Raw genomic sequence first — 25837 nt, forward strand, 5'->3', positions numbered from 1 at the left:
GCTGGTCCTGTACCTGTGTGGGGAGGGTTAGCAACTGGCACCTAACTGGGTTGTACAGGAAGGGGAGTTCCAACAGGCCAGCTTTCAGGGGCAAATACCCACCTCAAAGCCTTGTTTGATTTCCCAGGTCTTGTGACCTTAGGCAGCTTTTCCTCTTGGAGATTATGTCCAACCACACAACTTTCCAAAGCTTCTCTCCACCAAAGCAGGGTATGCAAATAGCTACCTTTCCTCAGTCCTAGAGAGTCCAGGCCCAAAAGCCAACTCCAAGAAGTGGGGAGCTGGAGCATAGGCTTGAAATTGCTTCTTTTGTTTCTACCCGGTAACAATCAGGCACTCCCTAAAGCACTAAGTAAAGAATGCATAATGATGAAAGACCTAACAGGCAGGTCTGTTTAGTCTCTCCTCATTAAATGCTGCTCTCTAAATAGCAGAGCAGTGGTCATGACTGGGCTTGACTCCTACTGATGAGAAGAGCAAGATACTACCCTTCCTTCTGGGTTTTTCAGAAGCAGGGCAATCTTGGGGGAGAAAAAAAACGATCTACCCCTCTTTCTTCTTGGATTTTTATTTTATTTGATTGTAAGAATACTAAACATGAGATCTACCCTCATAACAACATTTGCAGTGTACAATATAATATTGTTAACTATTGGCACAATGTTGTACCACAAATCTCTAGAACTTACTTCTCTTGGGGCACCTGGGCAGCTCAGTTGGTTAAGCATCTGCCTCTTGATTTCGGCTCAGGTCATGATCTCAGGGTCCTAGGATGGAGCCCCGCGTTGGGGTCTGTGCTCAGCGAGGAGTCCACTTGGACTCCCCACCCCTCCGCTAGCTCTCTCTCTCTCAAGTAAATAAAGTTAAAAAAAAAAAAAAAAAGTATTCCTCTTGCTTAACTGAAACTTGATTTCCATTGATTAGCAACTCCCTATTACCCCTTTCCCCTTGCACCTGACATTCATGGTTCTATTCTTCAATTCTATGATTATAACTATTTTAGATACCCTTAGATAAAATGTCTTTAGGTAGATGGAATCATGCAGAAACAAAACATATGTGTTGACAAGGATGTAGAGAAATTGTGATCTATGTGCACTGTTGGTGGGAATGCAAAGTGGTGCAGCCACTATGGAAAAGAGCATGGAGGTTCTTCAAAAAATTAAAAATAGAGCTACTATGTGATTTGGTAGTCCCATTTCTGGGTACTTTTTCAAAATAATTGAATCAGGATCTTGAAGAGATATTAGCATTCACATGTACATAGCAGGATTATTCACAATAGCCAAGACACGGAAGTAACCTAAAAGTCCATTGGTGGGTGAATAAATAAAGAAAATGTGCTACATAGATACAATGGAATATTATTCAGCCTTAAAAAAATGAAGGAAATTCTGCAATACGTGACAGCATATATGAACCTGGAGGACATTACGTGAAGTGAAATAATCCAGTCACAGAAGAACAAAAAATACCTCATGATTTCTCTTGAGTTTGGACATATAGAGAAACATCTGGGGGATGAGTGGAAGAGGCTGGCCAGAGGGCAGCCTGGGACATCAGAATTTGCACTGCAAAGGAGAACACTAAGGAGAGATGAATCAGTTAGTTTGCTTTAATTGCTAGTAATTGAAAGCAACTCAAAAGCTTTTGCATGACTAGGAAAACTGATATTACACACATCAAGAAGTCCCAAGGAAGGCGGACTGCATGGCAGAGGTTTGTTAATCCAGCCGCTAAGGATGTCACCTCGGACTACATTTCCACTTTCTACTTTGCCTGTTCAGCACTCACCTGGGCTCTCAGGTTATTTCCTCTCAGGGTTCCTGGATGAGTTCACCGAGGCTGCCCTAACCAGGTACCACTGACTGGGTGGCTTAAACGACACAGATGTATTCTCTGACAGCTCTTGAGGCTAGAAGTCCAAGATCAAGCCGTGTGTGAAGTTAGTTCCTTCTAAGGGCTGTGAGGGAAAATCGGTTCCATGCCCCTCTCCTAGCTTCTGGCAGTTTGCTGAGGATCTCTGGCATTCCTTGGCTTGTCGAAGCATCACTCCAATCTCTGCCTTCCGTTTGTCATGGCATTCCTCCTGCATACACATCTGTACCCAAACTTGCCCTTTGTAGAAGAACACCAGGCATACTGGATTAGGAACATACTTCAATCCAATACGACCTCATTTTAATTAATTACATCTACAATTATCCTATTTCTAAATAAGATCACACTCTGAAGTAATGAGGGTTAGGATTCCAACATATCTTTTTGGGGGGGATGGGGGGGAGGACACACAATTGGACCTATAACAGTAGAAAAACAGCTGGTCCAGACACCACATCAAGATACAATGTCCCAAGGAAATAGAGCTATTTCTTCCTCACTCCTTTTAAGAAAATTCTCAGGACATATACTGTCTTGTCTCAGTGGCCAGAACAGTTTTATATGCCTACCCCTAACCAATCTCTGGTGAAGGGGATGGAACTGCAGAGATCTGGAGGCGAAATGTTCCAGAGAATGCAATTAATGTCTCGACTGATAGACAAGAAGAAAGAGCATAGCGAGATATTACACATGTAATATGTATGCACACTTACATTTTCCAGTCATCTAAGTTGTGAGCAATTCTCTATTTTTGCTGATTGCATTGATTAGTTTTTTTTAGAATATTCACTGAAGAAAACTAAGAAAGTATTAAAAATGAAAAATTTTGAATGATTCAAATTCCAACCACTGAGATTTCTTCTTCTAAAACACTGATATATATATGTTTATTGAAGAAAGTTGGAAAAAATGTTAATATCTTACAAAGAACCCATTTAAAACCATTCATAATCCCACAGAGATCCCCTTACTGATGCATTAGAAAATATATTTCTTATCTGTATATATTTATACATATATACATATATAAACAAAAATTGGGATTGTAGTGTATACTGGGTAGACTGCTTTTTTTAGTTAATATTGTTTACATTTCTTTTTTTGTTGTACTGTTCATAGTAATCATATTATCTGGAGCTCCTTACCTCAAACGTACTTACAATCTACAGTGTAAATTATATTAAAAGGTATACATTTGGTATCAGTGGATACCATCATGTTATCTGGAACAACTTACCTCCAACATATTTATACTTTTCAGTGCAAATAAACCAAGATATATACATTTGGTACCAATGGATATCCATCAGATAGATATAGTATAAATGATACCAGTGTGATGATGCCAAATGCATCATACTAGTGATACCAAATGTATCATTCGATATCGTTAATTGCAAAAGCCTTCCATCTCAAGTTAAGTCACAGAGTGAAGTTCTTGGTTCCAGCCACCGATTGGGAGAGAAAGTCTGTTCAGAAAGGAATTACAAATTATTCAGTAAGGCCAAAGTCAAATCATCAAACACTACCTCCTCTGTCAATTATTGCTTATCTGACTCTCACTGCAGCCTGAGAATTCCCCACTTGTGCTCAATTATTATTTGTCTGTGTCTGCCGATCTGATTGCCCGTGTCTTCTCTCATAATACCTTGAATAGTGGTACCAGTGGTTTTTAACATGACTATATCCCCACGATCCTCCTGAGAGCCGACATGAGCTCTGATTCATCTTGTATCCTCTGGGCCTGGCATCAGTAGACATCAAATATATACTTTACTGAACAAATTGAATGAATTCATTCATTCACAGGAGAACATGCTCAGATTTTTTTCTCACTCCCTGCAGTAGTTTACCTTTTTAAAAATAAAAATAAAAAGATAAAGTTGGAATGGTTAGTTTCTAAAGTAGCATTTGGAAGAAAGTGAAATGTAATTATTCCAATACTAACCTGGATATTAGGTGTAAGTATTGCGAGGCATGTGCTTAAAAAAGCCAAGTGTCTCTAAAAATCAAGTGATAACTTGTCAACCAGGTGATGGTTGCTAAGAAACTGCATTTTCCTGTGAACACATGGTGTATGAAGCATGGCCTAGATTCATATCCTACATAAAACATCTTGCTTGGAGTTACCTAAAAAGCCTGATTTTGCATGGCTTGTCAAGGCACATAAGTTACTCCCTCTGCTATGCTGCTCCTGCTATTAAAAATCACAGTTCTATACATAGAATGTGATTTCAGCACCATTATCTGCTCTGAACCTCAGCATCTCTAAATTACAGACGGAGGCCCCCTTGGTCCCAAAGAGTTTCAGTCACTACTGAGGAACTTTTGATACACTAACAGAGCTAAACACAAAAATTAAAATACCCACAATGTTTCTGTATTCCAAAGTGAAATAAAAATAAATTCGATATTATCTGCACGTTTTGAAAGACTTGGGTTCACTGCCAGTGGAACATAATGAAGATTTTGCTACAAGCTGCCCCAAATAGGAAGTCCACCTCGCACCTTGACAATAGAAGGTCCAGAAAGTACTCTGTGTGTGCTGAATTCAAGAGCTAGAAAAGCTAGAAATTATGCTTGAAATGAATAACTCAATATTAACCGCTGTATTCCTTTGAAAGTTTTTATTGCAAGTAAGAGGAACTCAAATCAAATTACCTGAAGCGAATGAAAAAAAAAAACATATGGAGACATTAGAGTAAGTCCTTCACAAAACTGAAGGACTTGCTGAAAAATTAGAAATAGACCAAGTTGTATGGAGAGGTTATGACTGGCCCCGCCTGGGCAGGCTATCCAGCTCGTGGCACAGGGGCGGGGTAGGTGCGGTGGTTGACGGGCCCTCCAGAGCCCCTGGGGATGGCAGCAACGATTTCCAAGAGGAAGACGGAAGCTGTGACAAGACCAAGAGCTGAAGTCAAGATCAACAGAAGTCCATCGCTCCAACCGTGTCGGCAGTGACCTTATTATCACTTTCACCAGTTTCGCCACTGCAAGACTCTGGGGCAACCCAAACCCTACCTTACACAATATTACCCCGAATGTTCACTATTCTAGAATGTCTTAGACTTCCTTCACCTTAAAACAGCAAGAGATGGCTACCACGGTGCAGTTGATTATTCTCACGTGCATCTATAAAGTGCACACACAGAATTCTGAGGTTTTGTCTTGGCAAATTAAAAGATGTCCCTATTGGAAGACAAAAGGCAAAGGTGGAGAAAGGTGAAAGATGCAGAGGAAGTACCTTCCCAACAGTTTCTAAGATTTCTAAAATCAGTGTTTCCAAGTTCATTGATAATCCCTCGCTTAATTACAAGAATAACAACATTATTAACAACAATTATTAAATTATTAAATTTACTTATTTATTATTAAATTTATTTATTTATTTATTATTAAATTATTAACAACAATTACAAGGCTAACAAACATAATGAATCCCATTATCTATTTATAGGTGTCTGCAGCAAATAGGAGGAGTCTCTCAGCTCTCTGGTTATATGCTGGATTGTCTGGTTTTCTCACTCAGATTTGCCTCGTAATAATTCATAGTGCATTTGAAAGAATATAATACATGGGAAAGATTCTCATAAGGCACAAACTGCTTACTCAATAAGTATTTACAGAAACATACTCACTCTTCCTTACCTAGAAATCAGTCTTTGTTTTAAAAGAAGTGATGCTTACATTTAAGAAGCGTTGCCACACAGGTGCTGGGATTTCTTATCTATTCAAAAGATATTTATCTGCCAAAAGTGTGGTAAGTCCACTCCATAGCTTATCTCTCAAAACATCCCAGAGATTCTCTGTTTGAATAGTCAGTCAGACAAATTAATCTAAGCCAATCCCGCCCTGTTAACCTAAGAACACTTAATGCATGCCTTCTAATCATCTTTAGCCCCTACAAATTTTCAGTTTGCTTTCCAATTGTACTAACTCTACTACTATTTTACCCACTTTAGTGTCTTACTCTCTCCCCTCTAATTCACAGAGATGCCTCCTCTTCCAGGCTAAGACATTTCCTGCTGATCATTCCTAATCACAAGAAACAAAGAGCCCACTGAACCTAGGCTAAGGTGAGGGAGGGTTCATTTATTTACAAAGGGTTTCATTGCAAACATCCAAGTGGGACTTAGGGACCCAGCAGCCTGCTCTGTGAACCTGGGGCTTCCAGCAACCCTATCCCCGCTGTTACCACCCCTAGGCCAAGGGGACCGGGAGAGTGCTTGCCAGAAGCAAAGGAGAGAAATCCACAGACTGGTGCTGGCCCAGTCAGTAGCTGTTAGATGAGGTAGGTACAGTAACTGAGGGTTAATCATTTACAAATTTCGATAGCAATTTGATAGAATGATTATGTGTCTCTTGTATCTAAAAATAAAAATGGTGTGGATTATCTATGTCTTTATATTAAATTTTACTTCATTTTTCTGGCAATTCCTTTGCATTCTATTTACAAAAGTACCAACCTGTGACAAACTGGAATTTGGATAATGTAAGAAGCTCTGCTCTGGAGAAGGCTTTCTAGAGAGGAGCTGCCCCTCTGTTATGCAACACAGACAACCCAAGGGAACCCAGTGGGAAGATAGTCAAGGTAATTGGTATCCTATCCTCATGCTCCTCTCTCCCTCCAATCTCCTATTTAAGTTCCCCCTGGACTAAGCCCTTTGATGGCCATACAAGTCAGTCATCTGGGACGAACAGCAGGATATGGAAGTGTGGAGAGTGGATCTCCTCTCTGTACAACTGAAAAGTTTATGTTCCCAACATAGCAAATGCACAAAGTTCCGTCATCACAGAATAATGGCGTCTTGGTCATACTCCTTGTGCCACTTACCAACTTATGACCCCTCAGCTCCAGATTCACCCTTCAGTACATGCTCCACTCTGACGGATAGAATTCCTTTACACACCTCTCCTATAGCGTGAGCACCATGCTGAGCTTTCTCAGGAGAAGGCCCTGGGGGATACTGCAGGAGGAAGGGATTCTCCTGCTGTTGGCAGCTGCTGCATGGGGTCAGCAGGGTGGATGGGAGGACTTCAGTCATGCTCTGCCCCAACCATACACCCAACCATACATCACGTCCCTCTGCCAGCTCTCAGCTCCAGCCTGGCCTGCTATTAAAAATAGAACCCATTTCCCAGGGTTGCTGTGAGTACTAATTTTTAGAGTGCATATATAGTCATACTGACAAGCAGTTCTCACAGGGCGAACCAAAAACACCTTTGATTTTATTGCCCACCTGCCTGAGGCAAAACTGGGGCTAGCAAAATGACTGTTCTGACACAGGACTTGGGAGGTTATCAGGTCCTACAATCACATAGTCTCAGGTCAATTATGGAAAGTATCCAGCCCAATATACCAATCAGTACTTCCATCTTTATTCAAAAACAAGACACATGGGAAGAAATCCTTGTCTTTTGTCTCTCTTACTCCCCGTGTTTGCTAACTGTTTCTTCCGGCCCCTCCAGAGTTAAGTGCTTGGATGGAAAAGAGAAAAAGAGGCATGGAAAGTTCTTATTTGATGGGTACAAAGTGTGGCTTCATGCCATCCGGATTGATAGGTACTTAAGGCTAACCCATTCTCTTACTGGCACTTTTAAGATTCTTCGGAGGGGCTCCCCCCCAAAGATGTATTGTAGTTCTCCACTTGTCCCACCTGACTAAGTCCGTGGTTTGCTGGAAATCCACCCAGTACTCACCTTCTCTGTCCTCAGGATGATATCCCTCTTACACATGACCTGAAATTGTTCCAGACCAGATAGATCTCTTGCCTACTGCATGGCTCATACCAGGCCAAGGAAATATTCATGTATCCTTTGTCCAAAAACTCTAGGACTGAAGGTCTAGCCGAATGCAGCAGTATCTCTCCCACTTGACCTCCAAAGCCACTCACCAGCAAACTCTCAGCCTCTCTGTTTCCTGTGGCGGGGGGAGTCAGACACCAGGCCACCCTGTCCATCCCGACTGCAGCAAGCTCCTACTAAGGATTCTGCAGGGCCCGCTGTGGAGCCTGCCCCAAAATACAGAACGAGACAAGTTTTATACACTATTTCAGCTTTTTTGAGGGAGGGAGGCATTTCTGACTTGAATTCTTCCTAAGAGACTTTGCCTGCAATTCATAATTTTACATCTTTACATCAAATAAGTAGTACTCACAACAGACCAAGACAGAGGAACTGTAAAGGGAAGTACCAATGTGTATGAACAATACTTTTTGGAGGTAAGACTTGTCAAGTGGGCCAGTATAGTTAAAATGGTCAAGGTGACAAGGAATTAATCTGAAAGAAATCATGAGAATCCCTAAAAGAAGCAGTTTCCTGAACTGGCTGTGTCAGAACCATCTAGAATAATAAGTTCCCCAAGTGAACCAGACACAAACCTGTCTATACCTGAGAAGGCCACTAGTCTACCCAATACCCATTCTTTGCTTCTTCTTAGTAACAGAACCCTGATTTTATTGATGGTAGTGTATCCAACTAGAAGCTACATTTCTCAGCTTCTCTTTCAAGTCAGTGTGGCCATATGACTCATTCTGACCAGCGAATATAAGTAGAGGTTGTTGTATGTTCTTTCTGAGGAGGCTCCTTTATGGGGGATGAAGAGCTGGATGTGAATTTTTTGTTTTCTACCCATGCCCCCCTTCTATGTGGAATTAGACTTCAAGACTGGATTTCTCTAGCAAATACCCTACACCATGAAGTCTTCTTAAAGTCAGAAGCCACAGAAGACAGATTGGATCCCCAATGACCAGGAACTGCCATGTCAGCCCTGTGTTGCTTCTTCCACATTCTTTTGTAGGAAGAAAAGTAAACCTAACATGTTTAGGTGCCTATTATTATATACCATCAAATGCTAAACCCAGTGATACTGGCATTTTCTTGGCCTTACCAGACCCCAGCAGATGACTTTCATTTTCACTTAACTTTAAGTATCTCAACAATGCCACCTGCTTGCCAACGACAGCAGTATGTCATTTGGAAATGTTAAAACGGGGGAAATGCCCATCTTAAGAATTAATGGAACAGGTCTTCAGAGTTTTTAGTCCATCCTGCTGCCCTAGCCTACCTGAATTCTTCCTAGTAAAGTCCCTGCTTATGAGACCTACGGAAGTTGGGAGCCTCCAACACAGGAAGTTAAATGGCCACAGGGGAACGCCTTGTGCACCGTCAGCACAGAAAGGCAGCTAAGGAAAATGCAATCTCGCTCAGCTATTGCAACCCGCAGTGGGGAGAAGGCAAAGTGTCAGTGAAAAAGCAGCTGTAACAACATCGGGGTGAGGGAATTTATTTATTGCAGGGTTAAGAACCTCTTGTCCTCTAATGGACTCTCCAGAGAGAGTCTGGAAATCATGGTAGCCCCCGGATAAAAACCAAAGCGAGCCCCAAAGCAAGTCAGTGGCGGTCAGAGCAGGGACAGCAGACGGGTGGGGTTCGTCCCCGGCACAGGCCATCAGCCATTAGCTCTGGGAAGACACCTACGCTAAGGATCTGCTAAACTCCTAGTGCTGTTTGGGTTCTTCTCAATTAGTTCATTTTTTAAAAAAAATTTGAGCTCCGGTGAAGGCCTTGTAGACATGGCAGAGTTTACCTAGCATCTCAAGATCATTACAAAATGCCAGTCAGAAACTGCTAGACACCTGGACTCCCGTGTTGGCCATGCTAGGTAACTGCCACAGAAATGGATGTGGCAGGGTTAGACTCACAGACTGAAGAACAACAAATTATCCTGACGTAGGGTAGAGCAATGCTGCACCCACACATTTAGACACACTAACATGCTGGTAAAGGACAGAAAATCATATTCTTAGGAAAGGAATAAGGATAAATGTTAGAGTTGAAACGAAGTTAATTCTGGAAGCTGTGGGTGAATTATTATTGATAGGAGCTATTTTTCTACTAGGTAAAAATAATAGTCTCTGGAGACTAAAGGTAAATTGAAACCATTTGAACTTCTCCACTCTCCTCCTATACTGGAACTGCACGCCTCTGCCCTTTGCCACATGACGGTGTCACTTCCTACTACAGTGGCCCAACCTAGATGACCCCCAGCCAGGAGTGGGGCCACCCAGCCGAGCCCAGGCTGGATCAGCTGAACCTCGTCTGCAGACCTGTGAGCATGAGAATAACATGCTGTGAGCCTCAGGTTCTTCGGGTGGGTTGTTTCTCCATGTCAGCATGGTAATAGGGGTCAGCTACATCCCCCAAATATTTATATATTGAAATCCTAACCCCCCAAAGATGATGATATTGGGGGGGAGGGCTCTGAGAGGGGCTTAAGTCCTTAGGGTGGAGCCCACATGAATGGGATTAATGCTCTTAAAAGAGGCTCCAGAGAGCTCCCTTCTCCTTCCCCTGCATGATGACACAGCAAGAAAGGTGGTATCTATGAACCAGACACCAGATCAGCCAGTGCCTTGATCTTGGACTTCCAGCCTCCAGAACTGTGAGAAATAAATCCCGGTTGTTTACAAGCCCCCCAGTCTGTGGTAGCCTGGGTCAGACAGGGTCTGATTCAGTACTCAAAAAAAAAAAAAAAAAAAAAAAATGCCAGCTAGTAGTAGGCATTTTTTTAAAGTTCAATAATGCAAAAGTAGAAGGACATAACCCCAAATATAATGCGTTGAAATGATTTTTGATGTGTCATAGTAGCATCTTTAAAGTTTGCAAATTATAGAACCTTCAACTGGCATAACGAATGCCTCAGTAGAAGATATGTTAACCAGTTTTCTGAATTGTTATCTAGGGTAATTTAAGTGCAATCATGGCTTTCCATATCCTACTTTCTACCTGCAACCATAACCTCCAATACGTAGTAATTTTCTTTTTGCTTTTTGGGCCTCCGTGTCCTATTGCCTCTGCTCTCCTCATAGTTGAGGAAAACGGTCAAAAGATCAACAGGTGGAGAAAGTCATATAAAGCACCCTGGTAGCCCACATACACAATGATCTACACCAAATGACAGTTCATTAAACTATCTTGTTTTAATATCATGTTGTAAATAGCTTCTTAACCCAGACATACAATCTGTGCTTTAAAAAGGTAAAGATTATTTCTTAAGACTGAATGTAAACCGATTAAATGATAAAAATAGATTCTATGTTTACTGATTAATCTTTACAGTATTTATTTGCTGAATAACAAATAATATTTGTTATATTTGCAATAAACACATCACCAATTTCCTATATATCTCTCTCCCCATAATGCCAGGTACATGGAAGTCACTCAAAAGGACACATATTAAAATGAATAACGAAGGACACAGTGCACGGCTTCAAAGGTGTTTACTATTTGGTCAAACAAGAATTTCTTAAATTGTCAGTCATAAAGTGAAGTCTACATTAACAGACGTGTTAAACGTTGATCTAATCTGCATTGTTGCTGTGTGACATCACTGTATGGCCTGTGGGAAAATGTGATTCCTGAGGTCATTGTTGGCTTTTATCCATCACTTTCCTCACTGTCAATCATCTCCCCTGAAGTGCCGTGGGAGTGTGAATTGGGGTCAGGATGTTCAACTGCAGACCAGCTTTCTATAGCTGCTAAGGGAGCAAATAGGCCCTATCACCTAAAAGAGGTACAAAAATAACCATGGTGTGTGGAAGTTTTCCTCAAGGTATGCCATACAGAAAAAATGTAGACCGAACACAGAAGTCTTTACTGATCGCTCTCAATTATCCATTAAGGAATGTGTTTTCTAGTTAATCAGTCCTTGCCATACAGTGGTCTGCCTGTTATTTTGCATTTATTTAAAATATCCTCTGCTAAATAATTGTGTTTATTTTTAAAAGTAAATTGCTTAAAATTACATTCAGTTTCTTTCTATAAACCAACATAGTCTTTCCCTTCACAAAGCAAAAATGCACGGTATCCTGAAGCCGAGCAGCCCCAGCCTCACACTTTCTGCCGTGTGCCTTGGTGCGATTGCAACCTAAGTCATTTAAAAAAATTAATTCTGGATTTGTGTGGGATCTGGCAGAACTTTGACTTAGCGATAAGATGTGAGATAAAGTCTGAACTTAGTAGGGCTAACAAAACTTTACTGGTATCATAATTCACATTTTTTTAGGATGGTTTTTAAAACAATCCTACGAGTCCCTAACGGGTACATAAAACAGAACAGAAGCTGTAAGCAATCTTTCTTTCCTGGCTCATTAAGGCCTTGCAATCATTTCTATCTGTGTTGTATACATGTCAATCCTCTTCCACATTTGAATGTACTTGTGAAATCACTGGAACAAATTAACTGAAAGAAAACCACTCTGAAACCGTGTGAGCTTTTGAGCCTGCCACGGAGGTTTAAAGGCTTATACAACCTAGCTCGTATTTTTCTCTGGGTCTGGGTGTCTAAGTGGTCATAGAATGCATGAAAGAAGAAGAAGTGGGTATTGACCAAAGATCGCGTGTCCCAGCCTTTTCGGACGGGAACTGAAAACACTTTGAAGCATTTTTCACAACAGATAATGGCCTATTTAACAGATCTGAAACCAATAATCAGTTTTCTTGACCTACAGTTGAAAACAAGATTATCTTTGAACTAAATAGGATCAGCTTAAATATCCCTTTGGAGATGTTTTTATTTATTAAATGCCTTCATTAATAACACCATCTTTCATTTCCCATTACTCCAATTCGATTTCTCCGGCATACAAAGTAATGAGCAGAATGGCTGTGAATCCAGTTAACATTCCAGCATTCTGAATCATGAAGTAAGTAAAATCGGTTTTTCTTCCAGTTATCTTTTCTCTCAGCATATCGTTCATCTCTGGAAACTAAGAGAGAGACATTGTTAGATAACTATTGCCATCTGGTGGTGAAATGTAAAACAGTCGCCTAGAGATTTCTGTGGGGTGTGGGGGTGAGGATTTAATTTGGATGTGTAAATGTTTTAGTATAGATAGCATTAAAGGGAGATCTAGCCCTATCAGACACCAACAGGAATAAAAGTATGGAAATAGTGTTCCCCAAGTGAGTGAATCAGTGGAATGGGATTTACCTCATTTTATGCCTCCTATTTTTCTCTCTCTCTCTCTCTCCCCCTCACTCTCTATGCTCCATCCACACCATTCTTTCAGGACCTCAACTAGATCCACCCTTTCCCCCATCAAAATCTTCACACCCAGCCAAACTGCTATCTGAACTCTTCCCCCTCCAATTTTTCAATGAGTTATACCCTTGAGGTTTCAGCTTAAATCATACTTACTAGCAAGGCTTCCCTTAGCCCCTCCTAACCTATATTAGATTCCCCTAACATCATCTCTCACCGCAGAGATTGCTTTTCCTCTTAGCTCACAGACTTTTTTACTTTTAATTATTTAGTCATGGAGTGTGATTTTGTTCATTGAATTTCCAGTTTCCTCTCTTTAAAGACAGAATGCCCCACAGATGCAGGGCCTGTGCTTCCTTTCCTGACCCCAGTGTCCCCAGTGCCTTACAAATTCCAGGCCAGGCACAGAAATATCAATCAATAGTAGCTGATCAAGTAAATTTTTAGAAATCACTACGCATTTAATTCCTTCTGCTTGCTCTACCCCTCACAAAATCTTAAGGTTTTTATTTTATTTTTTTTAAAGATTTTATTTATTTATTTGACAGAGAGAGACACAGCGAGAGAAGGAACACAAGCAGGGGGAGTGGGAGAGGGAGAAGCAGGCTTCCAGCCGAGCAGGGAGCCCGACGCGGGGCTTGATCCCAGGATCCTGGGATCATAACCTGAGCCGAAGGCACACGCCCAATGACTGAGCCACCCAGGCGCCCCAAAACCTTAAGGTTTTTAAATAAATCATGTGCTCTTTTAGGATTGAAGGCTATAACAATCACATTACAGTAAAAGCAAATAAAACTCTAAGTTCTGTACTTAAAATCTACACTCACTCAGCAAATAAACTCTACTGAAAAGGCTCCATAAGATCTGTAAATGCCGGCTTTTAAAAACATATTCCAAAACCATTTGCTATATATACAATGGCACATTGTACCAAAGCATCCAAGACGTCTCCAGAATCCCATCAATCCATGTGCCTGATTTAAGAAAGTTGTTACCAGGATCAAGTGAGTGAAAGTTGTGAAACTATTCTGAAAAAAGCAAAACTGCTATAAGGGCATATGGCATCATTTATTAGGATTATTTCCTTAAACTGAACAATTCTAATAGATTCCATTCTTATAACCAAGAAAGCAGTGATGCCCTAGCATACAGTATGAGACATTAATTCTGTGAAGAAAAATATAAATGCAGTGACAGTTCCAAGAGATGAAATGCTTGCTCTGATAAGGGCCTGCAAAGAGCAAGGAACAGAGCTAGACAGTTATCATTTGGAGCTAAGAATGCAGATGAAGGGAGCTAAATTATTAAATTATGTATGTAATACATATTCAGTTCCAAATGCAAAGGAAATGTTCCTTGATTTGCATATCTGGAGCATATTTTCATTTTCTAGAAAGCTGTCTATGATTCATTTGAAAATGCACAGGGCACAGGACCATTGCTATTCTCTCTCTCACACACACACATAAAAGACATAAAGACGTAGACACAGCCCCGGACATAAACAGATAAAAATAAATACTGACCCAAGTCAATGTTGTCCTATTTCAATTTACCAGCTTTAGTTCAACCCAAAAGGCTGCCACTGTTTATAACTTTGAAATAACAAAATGCTATTTACTCTAACAAGTTATTCCCTCCTAAATGTGACATCCTCACAAAAGAGGGGGGAGAGGTCCCGTGGGGACATACTATAATAGAGAACAAGGTTTACCTCCCACAAGGCAAAAAACCTGGGGAAATATCTCTACTTCAGCAGAAGAAAATCGTTTCTTTTTCTACCAATAAGATCATAGATCGAAAGATCAGTGAGAATCACTTTCAAATTACTACTAATATAAAAGAGTTATCTGTTGAGCCAGAATGTTTTAAATTACAACAGAACTTCCACACTGTGGAAAGTGGAAGGTTACCCTTAGTCAACTCATAACCCAGATGTTTAATTCTAAATTTTAAATTAAAACAAAATTTTAAAATTTCTTACCATATCTGCCAGAGAAATATAGAGGAACATGCCTCCAGCAAGAGCAAATATAATATTTGGAGCAAAATTATTGCCCACCAAAATGCCAAAAGCTAGCCCGACATAGCAGGAACACGCCGAAAGGAAATTGAATAACAAGGCTTGCCGAGTGCTCATTCCTGCGCTGAGTAGGATCACGAAGTCTCCTAGAAGAAGAAGAAAACATCAAGTCAATAGTTTGGGCTCTTTTGGGATGAGAAAAGATACGCATCGATGTCCAACCAGGGTTCCCTCATTTTGATGTATCAGTGGGATTTTTAAGAGTGTGTCGCCTAAAAGGTCTCACCCACCGAAACCACGAAGTGACTGACTTTCACAGTATGAACAGAGCCTCTTACCTAACTCATGAGGAAACTCTTCACACAGAATTGCTATAGAAGTACTGAGGCCCTGAAGAAGGGACAAGGTGCAGGAAGCCCCAATCGCCAGGCCATCTATGAAATTGTGGAGGGCGTCACTGAGCGTTATCATCCAGGCGATTGTTCCTATTTTTGACAGTTTGGGTCCCTTCAAACAGGTACACGAACTTGACTCCGTTTTGCCATCCTGTAAAATAACAGAAAATCAACCAACAAAATAACCAATATATTTTTTTTCTTAGAGAGAGACTGAGAAAGGGTACGTTTGCAGGAGCTGGGGGGAAGGGGCAGAGAGCGAGAATCCCAAAGAGCCTCCAAGCCCGAGCCTGATGTGGGGGCTCGATCTCACTACCACGAAATCACTACCTGAGCAGAAATCAAGAGTCCACGCCCAACCCACTGAGCCACCCAGGTGCCCCAATAACCAACATTTCTTGAAAGTCTCAGAGATACACAGAAGTAAGAGATGTGTTATGTATTCAGAAAGACACATGGTTCCAACAGAGAGTCTTTCATAGTGGTTAAGAACTCCTAATCACTTACAATAACAACAAAATGACAACAAAAACTTATGGTGGGGAAAAAGGAAATGAATAGGTTGACAGGCCTTGAACAAGCCACTTAAAAGACATTTTACTCTGGGTTCCCCTTAAAAAAAAATCCTTTTGATTTGTATAAACAATTCTTACTATTGCCTTCCTAAAATGTAACAGATACTAACCTAAGAATTCGATTCATTTGCATACTTTAAAATAAAGGAAGTTTTTCAAACACTAAATTTAAAGTCTTTTTCCATGTTACAATGTACATGTGAAATCCATATTTAAAGCACAATGACATCAAAGAACATTTACTGTAATCCCTCCTATGTTATCTGAGCAGGTAATCTGGGCCTCAGTTTCTTCAATTGTGAAATGAAGATAATGTACTAAATGATACATTTTTCAATGACTTATTAAGTTTCCATTGTGTTCCAAAGTAGCGTGTTGGGTGATTAAGCTGTAACATGTTTCCTATCAGCTCTAAATTTCAATGATTCTCTTAACACATTTCATGAAATGTGATGGAACAGGCTTGCCTTTGCACTAACACCTCTTTCCATTTTGCAACAATAATAAAAACAGAAAATCCTACAACAAAACCTTTGTAAGAATTTAGATTTCCATGAAATTTACAAAATTGTATAAAATCAAATACCAAACGCCAACTAAAGCATTTTCCAGAAACTGGAGAAAAAGATAATAAAATGCAAATTTATTTTTAAGTAGGGAAGCAATTTGCAATTAACTGGGGAACATTTTATTCCTAATTCTCCTCCCCTCAACTCTACCTCAACAGTTAATCAACATATTTATTGAGCATCTGCAATCTGTAAAACAGTGTGCTGAATGCTATGGGGAGTGCCCAGAAGTGGAAAATACAACTTGTGTCTTCAAGAAGTGTATTTATATTGGAGAAACAAGGTGTAAAGAATATGACTGACTATTTAAAAATTGTTCAGTATACATCCGGATGAGAAGGGCTGCCTTCCAAGCCATCATCTGAGAGGTTTTAGGTTTATTCCAATGTCGCTTCATTGCTCAAAACACTTTGGGGACTGCTCTTTCAGAATAGACTAGGTCTTGCAATACACCTTTTCATTGTCATTAGCAGCAAATCTTCATCTTTGGGGGATGTTGTTGTGTGTAGACACAGCCAAAAGTCACTTGGAGCCCCTAAATTCTTAAATTAACACGGAAGGAGGGAGGACTGTTACTCGTGGTAGCCGTGGTTGTAGAAGTAGCGGGAGCTGTAATAGTAGGAGGAGGAGACACCGCAAGGCAACTAGCATGTATCATGTGCCAGGCACTGCTCTAAGTACTTAAGATATTTAATTCCTTTCGAACAATTCTGTGAATTAAGGTCTACTATTATCATCATTCTAGAGTTGAAGAAACTGAAACACAGAAATGTTGGTGAGCTTACCGAGGGATGCAAAAGCAATAAGTGGACTATTTTTAGTAACTGTTTTACTACTCCAGATTTATGGGGGTGGGTGGACACTTCTTGTTCGAAATTGGCTCTGAAGGCAATTCACAAGGAGAATACCCCCTTTCTCTCAAAAAAAAAACCTCTTCTAAACACTTGAAGCAATGGCGGAGTAAGTGTTCAATCTCCTTTCATTTTAAAGGTAAATCTCAGCAGCATAAAAAGAATTCCATCTGCTCTTCAAATGTGGTCTTTTTACTTTACAGTGTTAAAAGATAGACTGAGGTAAATTTAACACTTTAAGAGTTTATTTGAAAAAAAGTGATTCAAATTGGGCAGTGTCAAACCAGATGTGGTTAGGGGCACTCCATCGACAGGAGCTCAGGGAGAGACTTTTACAGAGACAAGGCAGAAGCAAAGCAAGAAAACTATTGATTGGCTATAACTTAACACCCAGTTGGCTTTTTGTGACCAACTGTCTTTAGGTTTCAATTTCTTAAACCTTGAGACATTTACAGGCTTAGATTATGATTTGTTTATATAGGCTGCCAAGGATTAGAGCCACCCCAGTTTAATGGCCTCCTTATTTAATTAATTTAACAATTGATACATCATAAATGGACAACATAATAAACAATCATGATTTAGTACAGGTCATATGGGTGACTTGGGTAAGAAATGCCCCAGAGCAGGAAGAAATAACTGCCAAAGAAGAAACAAAAGTGGTCATGAGAAAAGCCACAGAGGAAGAGACCTTGGCTTTGCAAAAACTTACTGCCAAGAGACACTTAATAAGACCAATTGTTTTCATCTTCCAATTTGGTTTACCTAATCAAATATTTATAATGTCTTTATTTACTTGTGAGGATTTAGGGAAAAGATTAAAAGACCAAATCTTGACTACCTAATATTATGTACAGAATCTGTATACAAACTCTTTTAATTCTGAAAAAGAAATTAAATTAATATATCAGGCATGATTCTCTTACCTCTAAGTACAGATATTATTGACTGTATTTCTTATGCTCTATAAGCTTATGTGTCAAATGACACTGTTGGGTTGGTTAACAGCCATGCATTTTTAATACTTTTGGAACAAACATAAGTAGGCAAATATTCACGAAGAGCTTGTTTTGTTTTGTTTTTTCTGGAAATTTAACCATCATGAAGTTTTATTTCTTTTTTCTGTTTTTGTCTTTAGGAGTAAAAGGAGGGCGAGGGAAGGTATTTCCATAGAGTTCCTACATTATAAAGCTGCTTGTATCATTTTTTTTTCTTTAAAATTCCACAAATTAGAGCTATATATTCTTGTTCCAATCAGTTCTGGGGTGATAGGTTTCTTACCTAAGATAGAACAGAACTAGATTTCAACTTTTAGTACTGCCTTATAACATAAGTGAATGAGTATGTTTTTGGACTCGAAACTGTGGTCAAGTCCTGCCTCTGTTGCTTACTGGCTATATCACTTTTTTTTTTTTTTTTACTGTTTTTATTGTTATGTTAATCACCATACATTACATCATTAGTTTTTGATGTAGTGTTCCATGATTCATTGTTTGCGTATAACACCCAGTGCTCCATGCAGAACGTGCCCTCTTTAATACCCATCACCAGGCTAACCCATCCCCCGACCCTCCTCCCCTCCAGAACCCTCAGTCTGTTTCTCAGAGTCCATAGTCTCTCATGGTTCGTCTCCCCCTCCGATTTCCCCCCCTTCATTTTTCCCTTCCTACTATCTTCTTTTTTTTTTTTTTAAACATATAATGTATTATTTGTTTCAGAGGTACAGGTCTGTGATTCAACAGTCTTACACAATTCACAGCGCTCACCATAGCACATACCCTCCCCAATGTCTATCACCCAGCCAACCCATCCCTCCCACCCCCCCACCACTCCAGCAGCCCTCAGTTTATTTCCTGAGATTAAGAATTCCTCATATCAGCGAGGTCATATGATACATGTCTTTCTCTGATTGACTTATTTCACTCAGCACAACACCCTCCAGTTCCATCCACGTCATTGCAAATGGCAAGATCTAATTCCTTTTGATGGCTGCATAATATTCCATTGTATATATATATACCACATCTTCTTTATCCATTCATCTGTCGATGGACATCTTGGCTCTTTCCACAGTTTTGCTATTGTGGACATTGCTGCTATAAACATTGGGGTGCATGTACCCCACAAAGAGCTTGTTTTTAATTCACCTGATACTAAGTCACTGAGCAAAGAAAACACTAAATTTAAGACCCTCTAGTTAAGTTAGTGAGTATTCGTCTCTTTCCTTTTCTTTATTTTTGTTTGCTGTTGTTATCATTGTTTGCTTGCTTCTGTGACTTGCATAGTACATTTGAGGCTGTTTCTTTTTCTTTTTCTCTTTTTTTTTTTCCCTTGGCTATTTTTTTAGGCTATTTTTTTTAGGCTGTTTCTAACCTCAGCCATGATGAGGCAATTCAATCCAGTGAAAAGACCTTAGTTCTGAAACCCAGGAAAACCGAGTTCTACCTTGGCTCTGACAGGAATTACCATGTAATCATCAGCAAGACTATCAACATCTCTCATCTTAGTTATCAATGGAAATAAAAGTCAAAGTGAAGGTCCAGACTACTCAGAATGGGGGGATGGGGAAGAATATCATGGACCAAAGTTATAAGAGTAGAGGGGAGACTAGAATCCCAATGTAAGTATAGAGGGGAAGAAGTAAAAAGGAAAAGGAAAACAAAGTACTAAGAAAATAAAAATTAAGAAATCCAGTAGACTTAATGCAGAATCGTTATGTTTAAGCAAAGAGGAGGAAGATCAAAAAGAGGAGGAGGGCATAAGGAGCAGAAAAGGAAGAACATAAGGAGAAGGAGGCATGGTATGATGGGGGAAAGGAGGAAGAGAAATAGAAGAGTAAGATACGAAGGATGGAGAAAAAGAGTAAAAAGGAAGAAGTGGAAGAGAACAAAAAGAAGGGTGAGGAGGAAGAGGAAGATAAGGAAAGAAAAAAGGACTTAGCTATACTTTAGTAAGATATGAATCATATAAATATGGCTTACATGTGCAGTGAAATATTACAGAGTAGTAGAGACAATGAATGCCTATATATTTCCACATTTAAAGGTGTCCAAAACATAGTGTTGAGGTAAAATATGTGTGTGTATATGTGTGTGTGTGTGTGTGTGTATATCTCAGCATGGACAATATTTTGTTAAAATAAATATTATTACATAATTCCATGATGGTCTAAGTGCAAATATATTTGGAATGATAGTTACAAAATCGGTAATCACAGTTCTCCTTGGGAGACAGTACTGTGGATAATCCTTAAGGGCTTTTTTTCTCTTATGGGTGTTCTGGATTTTTTTTGCTTTTATTATATATCATTTTAATACTCAGAAAACAAAACATTCAAGCCATGGGATGAGAAATAGCAAGAGGGAAAAGTGAACCTGTCATGATTCAGGAGTTATCATCAGCAAACAAGGTAAAGCTGGAGAATCAGGCTGCCATCCAGATTTTGCCTGCACTGAAAAGAGCATGTATTGTCCTGTGAAAATTAAACTTTTTTTGTTGGGTTGATGGTTGCAAAGACCAGCATGAGCACAGTCAGATCTCATTTGGCATTTGGGGAGGCAAAATGAACCATGATTAATGAAAATGTTCTTATGGTTTATTGTCTGTTATATGTCAACAACCATTCCAGGTAAAAGTTAAATTCCAAATTCTAAATCCAATGGTAGAAGAATTTTGCAGAGGAAGAACTCTGATAAAAATAAAACCAAACCAAAAAGGAAAGGAGCAACCCACCAAAAAGCATAATGAAGATGGTAAAAGGAAGTATAAATAACAACAAAAGATGAAAATTATATGCAAAGAAATATATAAATTCTATGCCCATGAAAGAGAAATTAATGTAATATAAATAAAAATAATAAAATGACATTTTAGGAGGCTGCAAATAAGGGGAAGGGGTGAGATTTAAGGAGAGGAGCACTGAGTGCAAGCTAGCTTAATGACTGAAGGATATGTGTCTTGGCATCAAATTGGCATGAGTTTGAGTAATGGCTCCTAAATCTCTTTGTGCCTATAGAAAGTTACTTGGGTCCTAGCTAATGCAATAAGACAAGAAAAGGAAATAAAAAGCATATACATGTTGGGAAGAAAGAAATAAAACTGTCTTTGTTGGTAAATAACATGACTGTTTACATAGAAAATCCAAAAGAATTGACAAAAAAAGCTCCTAGAACTAATAAGCAATTATAGCAAGGATGTACAACAAGGTTAATATACAAAAGTCAATTACTTTCCTATATACCAGCAATGAATAAGTGGAACTTGAATTTAAAATCACAATACCATTTACATTGGCACCCCCCTAAAAATGAATAGATATAAATCTAACAAAATATGTACAAGGTCTGTATGAGGAAAAGCACAAAACTATAATAAAAGAAATCAAAAAAGAACTAAATAGATGGAGAGATATTTTATGTTTATGGATTGGAAGAATCAATACTGTCAAGATGTTAGTTCTTCCCAATGTGACCTATAGATTCAATGCAATCCCCATCAAAATCCTGGCAAGTTATTTTGTGGGTATTTGTCTTTCTAAAGTTTATATGGAAAGGCAAATACCTAGAATAGCCCAACACAACATTGAAGGAATGGAACAAAGTTGGAGGACTCACATTACATGACTTAGACTTACTAATAAAGCTATAATAATCAAGACAGTGTGATAATGGTGAAAGAACAGACAAATAGATCAAGAAAATAGAGAGTCCAGAAACAGACTCATAAATATGGTCAACTCATCTTTAACAAAGGAGCAAAGGCCGAGCAATGGAGAAAAAGTAGTCTTTCAACAAATGGTGCTGGAACCAGTGGACATCCACAAACAAACAAAAAATCTAGATACCTTACATCCTTCACAAAAATTAACTCAAAATGGATCACAGACCTAAATGCAAATGCAAAACTATAAAACTCCTTGAAAATAACATAGGAGAAAACTTAGATAACCTTGAGTAGGACAATGAATTTTTAGATACATCAAAAGCACAACACATGAAAGAAATAATTGACAACCTGAACTTCATTAAAATTAAAAACTTCTGCTCTGCCAAAGACAATGGCAACAGAATGGAATGACAAGCCACAGACAGAGAAAATACTTGCAAAAGATACATCCGATAGAGAACTATTAAAATATATAAAGAACTCTTAAAACTAAACAATAAGAAAACAACCTGATTTTAAAATGGCCCAAACACCTTAACAGACACCTTACCAAAGGAAATATATATAGCACATGGGCAGAACTTTTAGGTGTAGTGTTAAAATTCATGTAAAAGAAATGACTGAGATATATAGATCTATACTAACTGGTGGCTGGGTGCTAGGAAGTTGGCTAGGTTGTCAGAAACTTCCAAAAACCACAGTTGGACATTGGTGGCAAGGAGATCTGGACAGAAATATACAGACGGACCTCTTATAAAAGGCATAGAGTGTGAAGATGTTCTCATGAGAGATCATCACAGAGGGTAGTCTCAATAATAAAGTGAACAAGAAGATCTAACTGTAAACATCACTTGGTATCTTTCATTAGCTATCCTAATGTTGGTTTAATGGACCCATAAACAAAGGGGTCAGAATAGTGGGGATGGTGACTATTCACAGCTCAGCATTCTCTTCTTCTAGCCAGGGTTGATCTGGCTTGCACCGAAGAAGGTCCAACCTGTCAAAAACCAGGATTGATGCTGAACCTCCAAAGAGGCATCATCACCCAATGGGATGTGAAGGCCCAGCTGGCTATACGCAGAGGCAGGATGACCCCTCCCATCATAAGGAGGTACTCTTTGGACTCAGAAAGATAGACATATGTAATATGCCTTCCCTGCTTTCAGTGTTTCTGCTAGCATCATCATTCATGGATTTATAGTATGCCTGATATATAGCCAAGATAACCTATATAAATTGTCTCCAAACCATTTTGCAGCAAAGCAAGTGAGACAATTGGCTCAATCCTTAGAATTCACATGTCATATCACTTTCCCCTTCACAGAAGAAATAGCCTGATAGAATTATGGAATGCCCTAGTGAAGGCTCAGCTAAAGTGTAAGCCAAGAGATAAAATCCTGAAAGATTGGAGCTCTGCCCATAGAATGAAGATATATGCCTTATACCAAATATATGGGACTATCAGTGCTATAGGGATGCACAGGTCCAGTGGAGGTTAGGGTGGCCCATTTCATGTTTACACCTAATAACTCACCTGAAAGATTCTTGCTTTCTGTCCCCAAAACCTTAGACTTGGTGAGTCTGAAGGTCCTAATGTCCAAAGGAATAATTCATCCACCAGAAAACATGGTCATTTTCCGATTCATTGGAAGTGGAGATTAACCCCAGGAAATTTAAGGTTCTTTATATCCATAAACCATAGGTAGATGAGGAAGTCACTATATTGTCTAGGATAATGGCACCCAATGATCAGGAAAACCTGAGTTTTTGCTACAGAATAAAGATAAAAACAATGTTGGAACTCAGGAAATTTAGTGGGGCACTTCTTATACTCCCCTCCTAGTGATCCTCGTCAAGGAAGAAGAGCAACAACCCAGTGAAGACCAGACCACCAAGGACTCAGATCTGGCAGGAATGAAGGTCTGGGTCACCACAATTGGAAAAGGACCTTACCAGTCAAGGTGATACCAGACAGTGAGTTAAATACAGAAGGTTTAGTGGAAGGAGGCAGCTATAATTACCAGCATAGGCCTTATAACCATCTACAGAAGCTAGGACCAGCTATTATTTAAATTTATATTCCTTAATTGCATCTCTTCTCCCTATCTCCGTCCCTTGGTATTTATATGAAGAATACTGGTGGTGGCCAACATTTTAGTTCTAGATTGCATATTACTGAATTGCTGTCACACAGGGATGATATACCACACAGTAGTTGATGGGGATTCATGCAGTCTCTGTGTTGGGGACATGCATTTTTCACCCAGATGAAGGGAAAGAGTGGAGGCTGACAGAAAAAAAGGAGTGGAGTATACGAGGTATCTTTCATTTCCCCTTCCAGATCCACTTTCCACCCTTCTTTTTCCAGTTCTTTGCTCTAGGAGACCAGTATCAACTGTGTCAAAGGGCTCCCATGTTCCTGGCTTCTAGTTTGGTTCCAAACAAAGAACTCTAACATAAAATTGGAGGGAAAAATGAGAGGGAGACCAAGGTACTTATTCCTGGGCTCCTTACTTGAGGGGTAACTTGAGCTAGCTATGTCCCTAATTAAAGATCACTGTTCCACGTACAGTGCTTATCTGTACAACACTATCTCCTAGGTTCTAGTAATTTCTTCTTTCCCTTTTCCCTTTGATTATTCTTAGCTTGATAAGATTACTCATAGCTCCACTATTCCAAGTCCCAGTTTTACTGCACTCTCCCTTGTAGCTCACTTACACCTTGCTCAAAGTTTTGTAAATTTTCCCTTTCCTATTTATTATTTATCCTTAGTTGAATGTGCCACCTCTTTCTGGAAAGAACATGACTGATTTAAAGTCTAATGCTCTTTCCACACAGAATGCTCACAGACTCTACATATACCATCAAATATATCTTAATGGGAAAATTACAAAAAGGATTAAATAGATTTAAAGATATCATAATGAGTTAAAGGTGCCATACAAATGCAAAATTTTAGGTGTGCCGGGGTGGCTCACCCACTCTTGATTTCAACTCAGGTCACGATCTCAGGGTCGTGAGATCCAGCCCCACATCGGGCTCCGTACTGGGGTGGAGCCTGCTTAAGATTCTCTCTCTCTCTCTCTCTCTCTCCCTTTCCCTCTGCCTCGCTCTCTCCCTCCCTCTCTAAAAATAAAAAATAAAAATAAATTTTAAAAATAGCAAATGTAAAAATTTAGTGGGCTTTGCTTTTATGACTGTATTTTGTAGTAATCTTGATGTACTTTATAGCTGGTGGTTCCTTTGTCCTTCCTCTGGCCCAGAAAAGTCAGTCTCAGATCACTATAACCAAAATGAAACTTCATATAAGAAAGAAGAAATCAATTTTATCTTTAATGTATGCAACCAAACATAATTCAAATGTGCTTAGTCTCTGGTCATTTTGTTTTAGGAAAATCTCATACCTATTTCCAAAACTCCCCTCATTAATGAAAATAACCATTAACAGGAAAATAACAATTTCCAGAAACCTTGAAAATTGTTTCCTTTCCCTCCATCCCTTCAGTGGAATGTGAGTAAAGTTGTTTTGGTCTTTAGGAGTTGAAATAATTGCCTTTCATTTTCAGCTTGGGACCATATCATTTTACCGTCTTGACAAAAATTACTTAGGAGAAATCTGACAGGTTTTCAAGAAATATGCTACTATTTTGCCAATGGAATTTAAAGTATACACTAATAAGTATTTGCAGTTATCCTAATGGACCATTTACACCACTCTAAAAGGTTGCCTACTGCTACGACAGATAGGGATAGCGTTAATGCTCTCTGATACGTTCGGGAAGCAGGATATCATTTCTTATAAAAAGCCTGTATAATGTGTGCCCCAGCCCA

The 25837-nt window shown here is 39.4% G+C and overlaps 1 protein-coding gene across 2 annotated transcripts in view; it reads right to left on the bottom strand.

The window, feature by feature from the left end:
* Window positions 1-11148: 11148 nt before the first annotated feature.
* Window positions 11149-25837, bottom strand: part of SLC39A8 (solute carrier family 39 member 8) — a 71925-nt gene continuing 57236 nt past the window's right edge. For both annotated transcript variants that reach the window (XM_035030173.1, XM_035030174.1), the window contains exons 7-9: window positions 15290-15497; window positions 14913-15097; window positions 11149-12653 (exon numbers count right to left, since the gene is read on the bottom strand). In XM_035030173.1, coding sequence (XP_034886064.1) covers window positions 12504-12653; window positions 14913-15097; window positions 15290-15497 — 543 coding nt within the window. In that variant the 3' untranslated portion in view covers window positions 11149-12503. The remainder of the gene's footprint in view (window positions 12654-14912; window positions 15098-15289; window positions 15498-25837) is intronic.

This window comes from Mirounga leonina, unplaced genomic scaffold (genome assembly GCF_011800145.1).
Source record: "Mirounga leonina isolate KUSES-001 unplaced genomic scaffold, KU_Mleo_1.0 Mir_357, whole genome shotgun sequence".
NCBI classification, from domain to species: Eukaryota; Metazoa; Chordata; class Mammalia; order Carnivora; family Phocidae; genus Mirounga; species Mirounga leonina.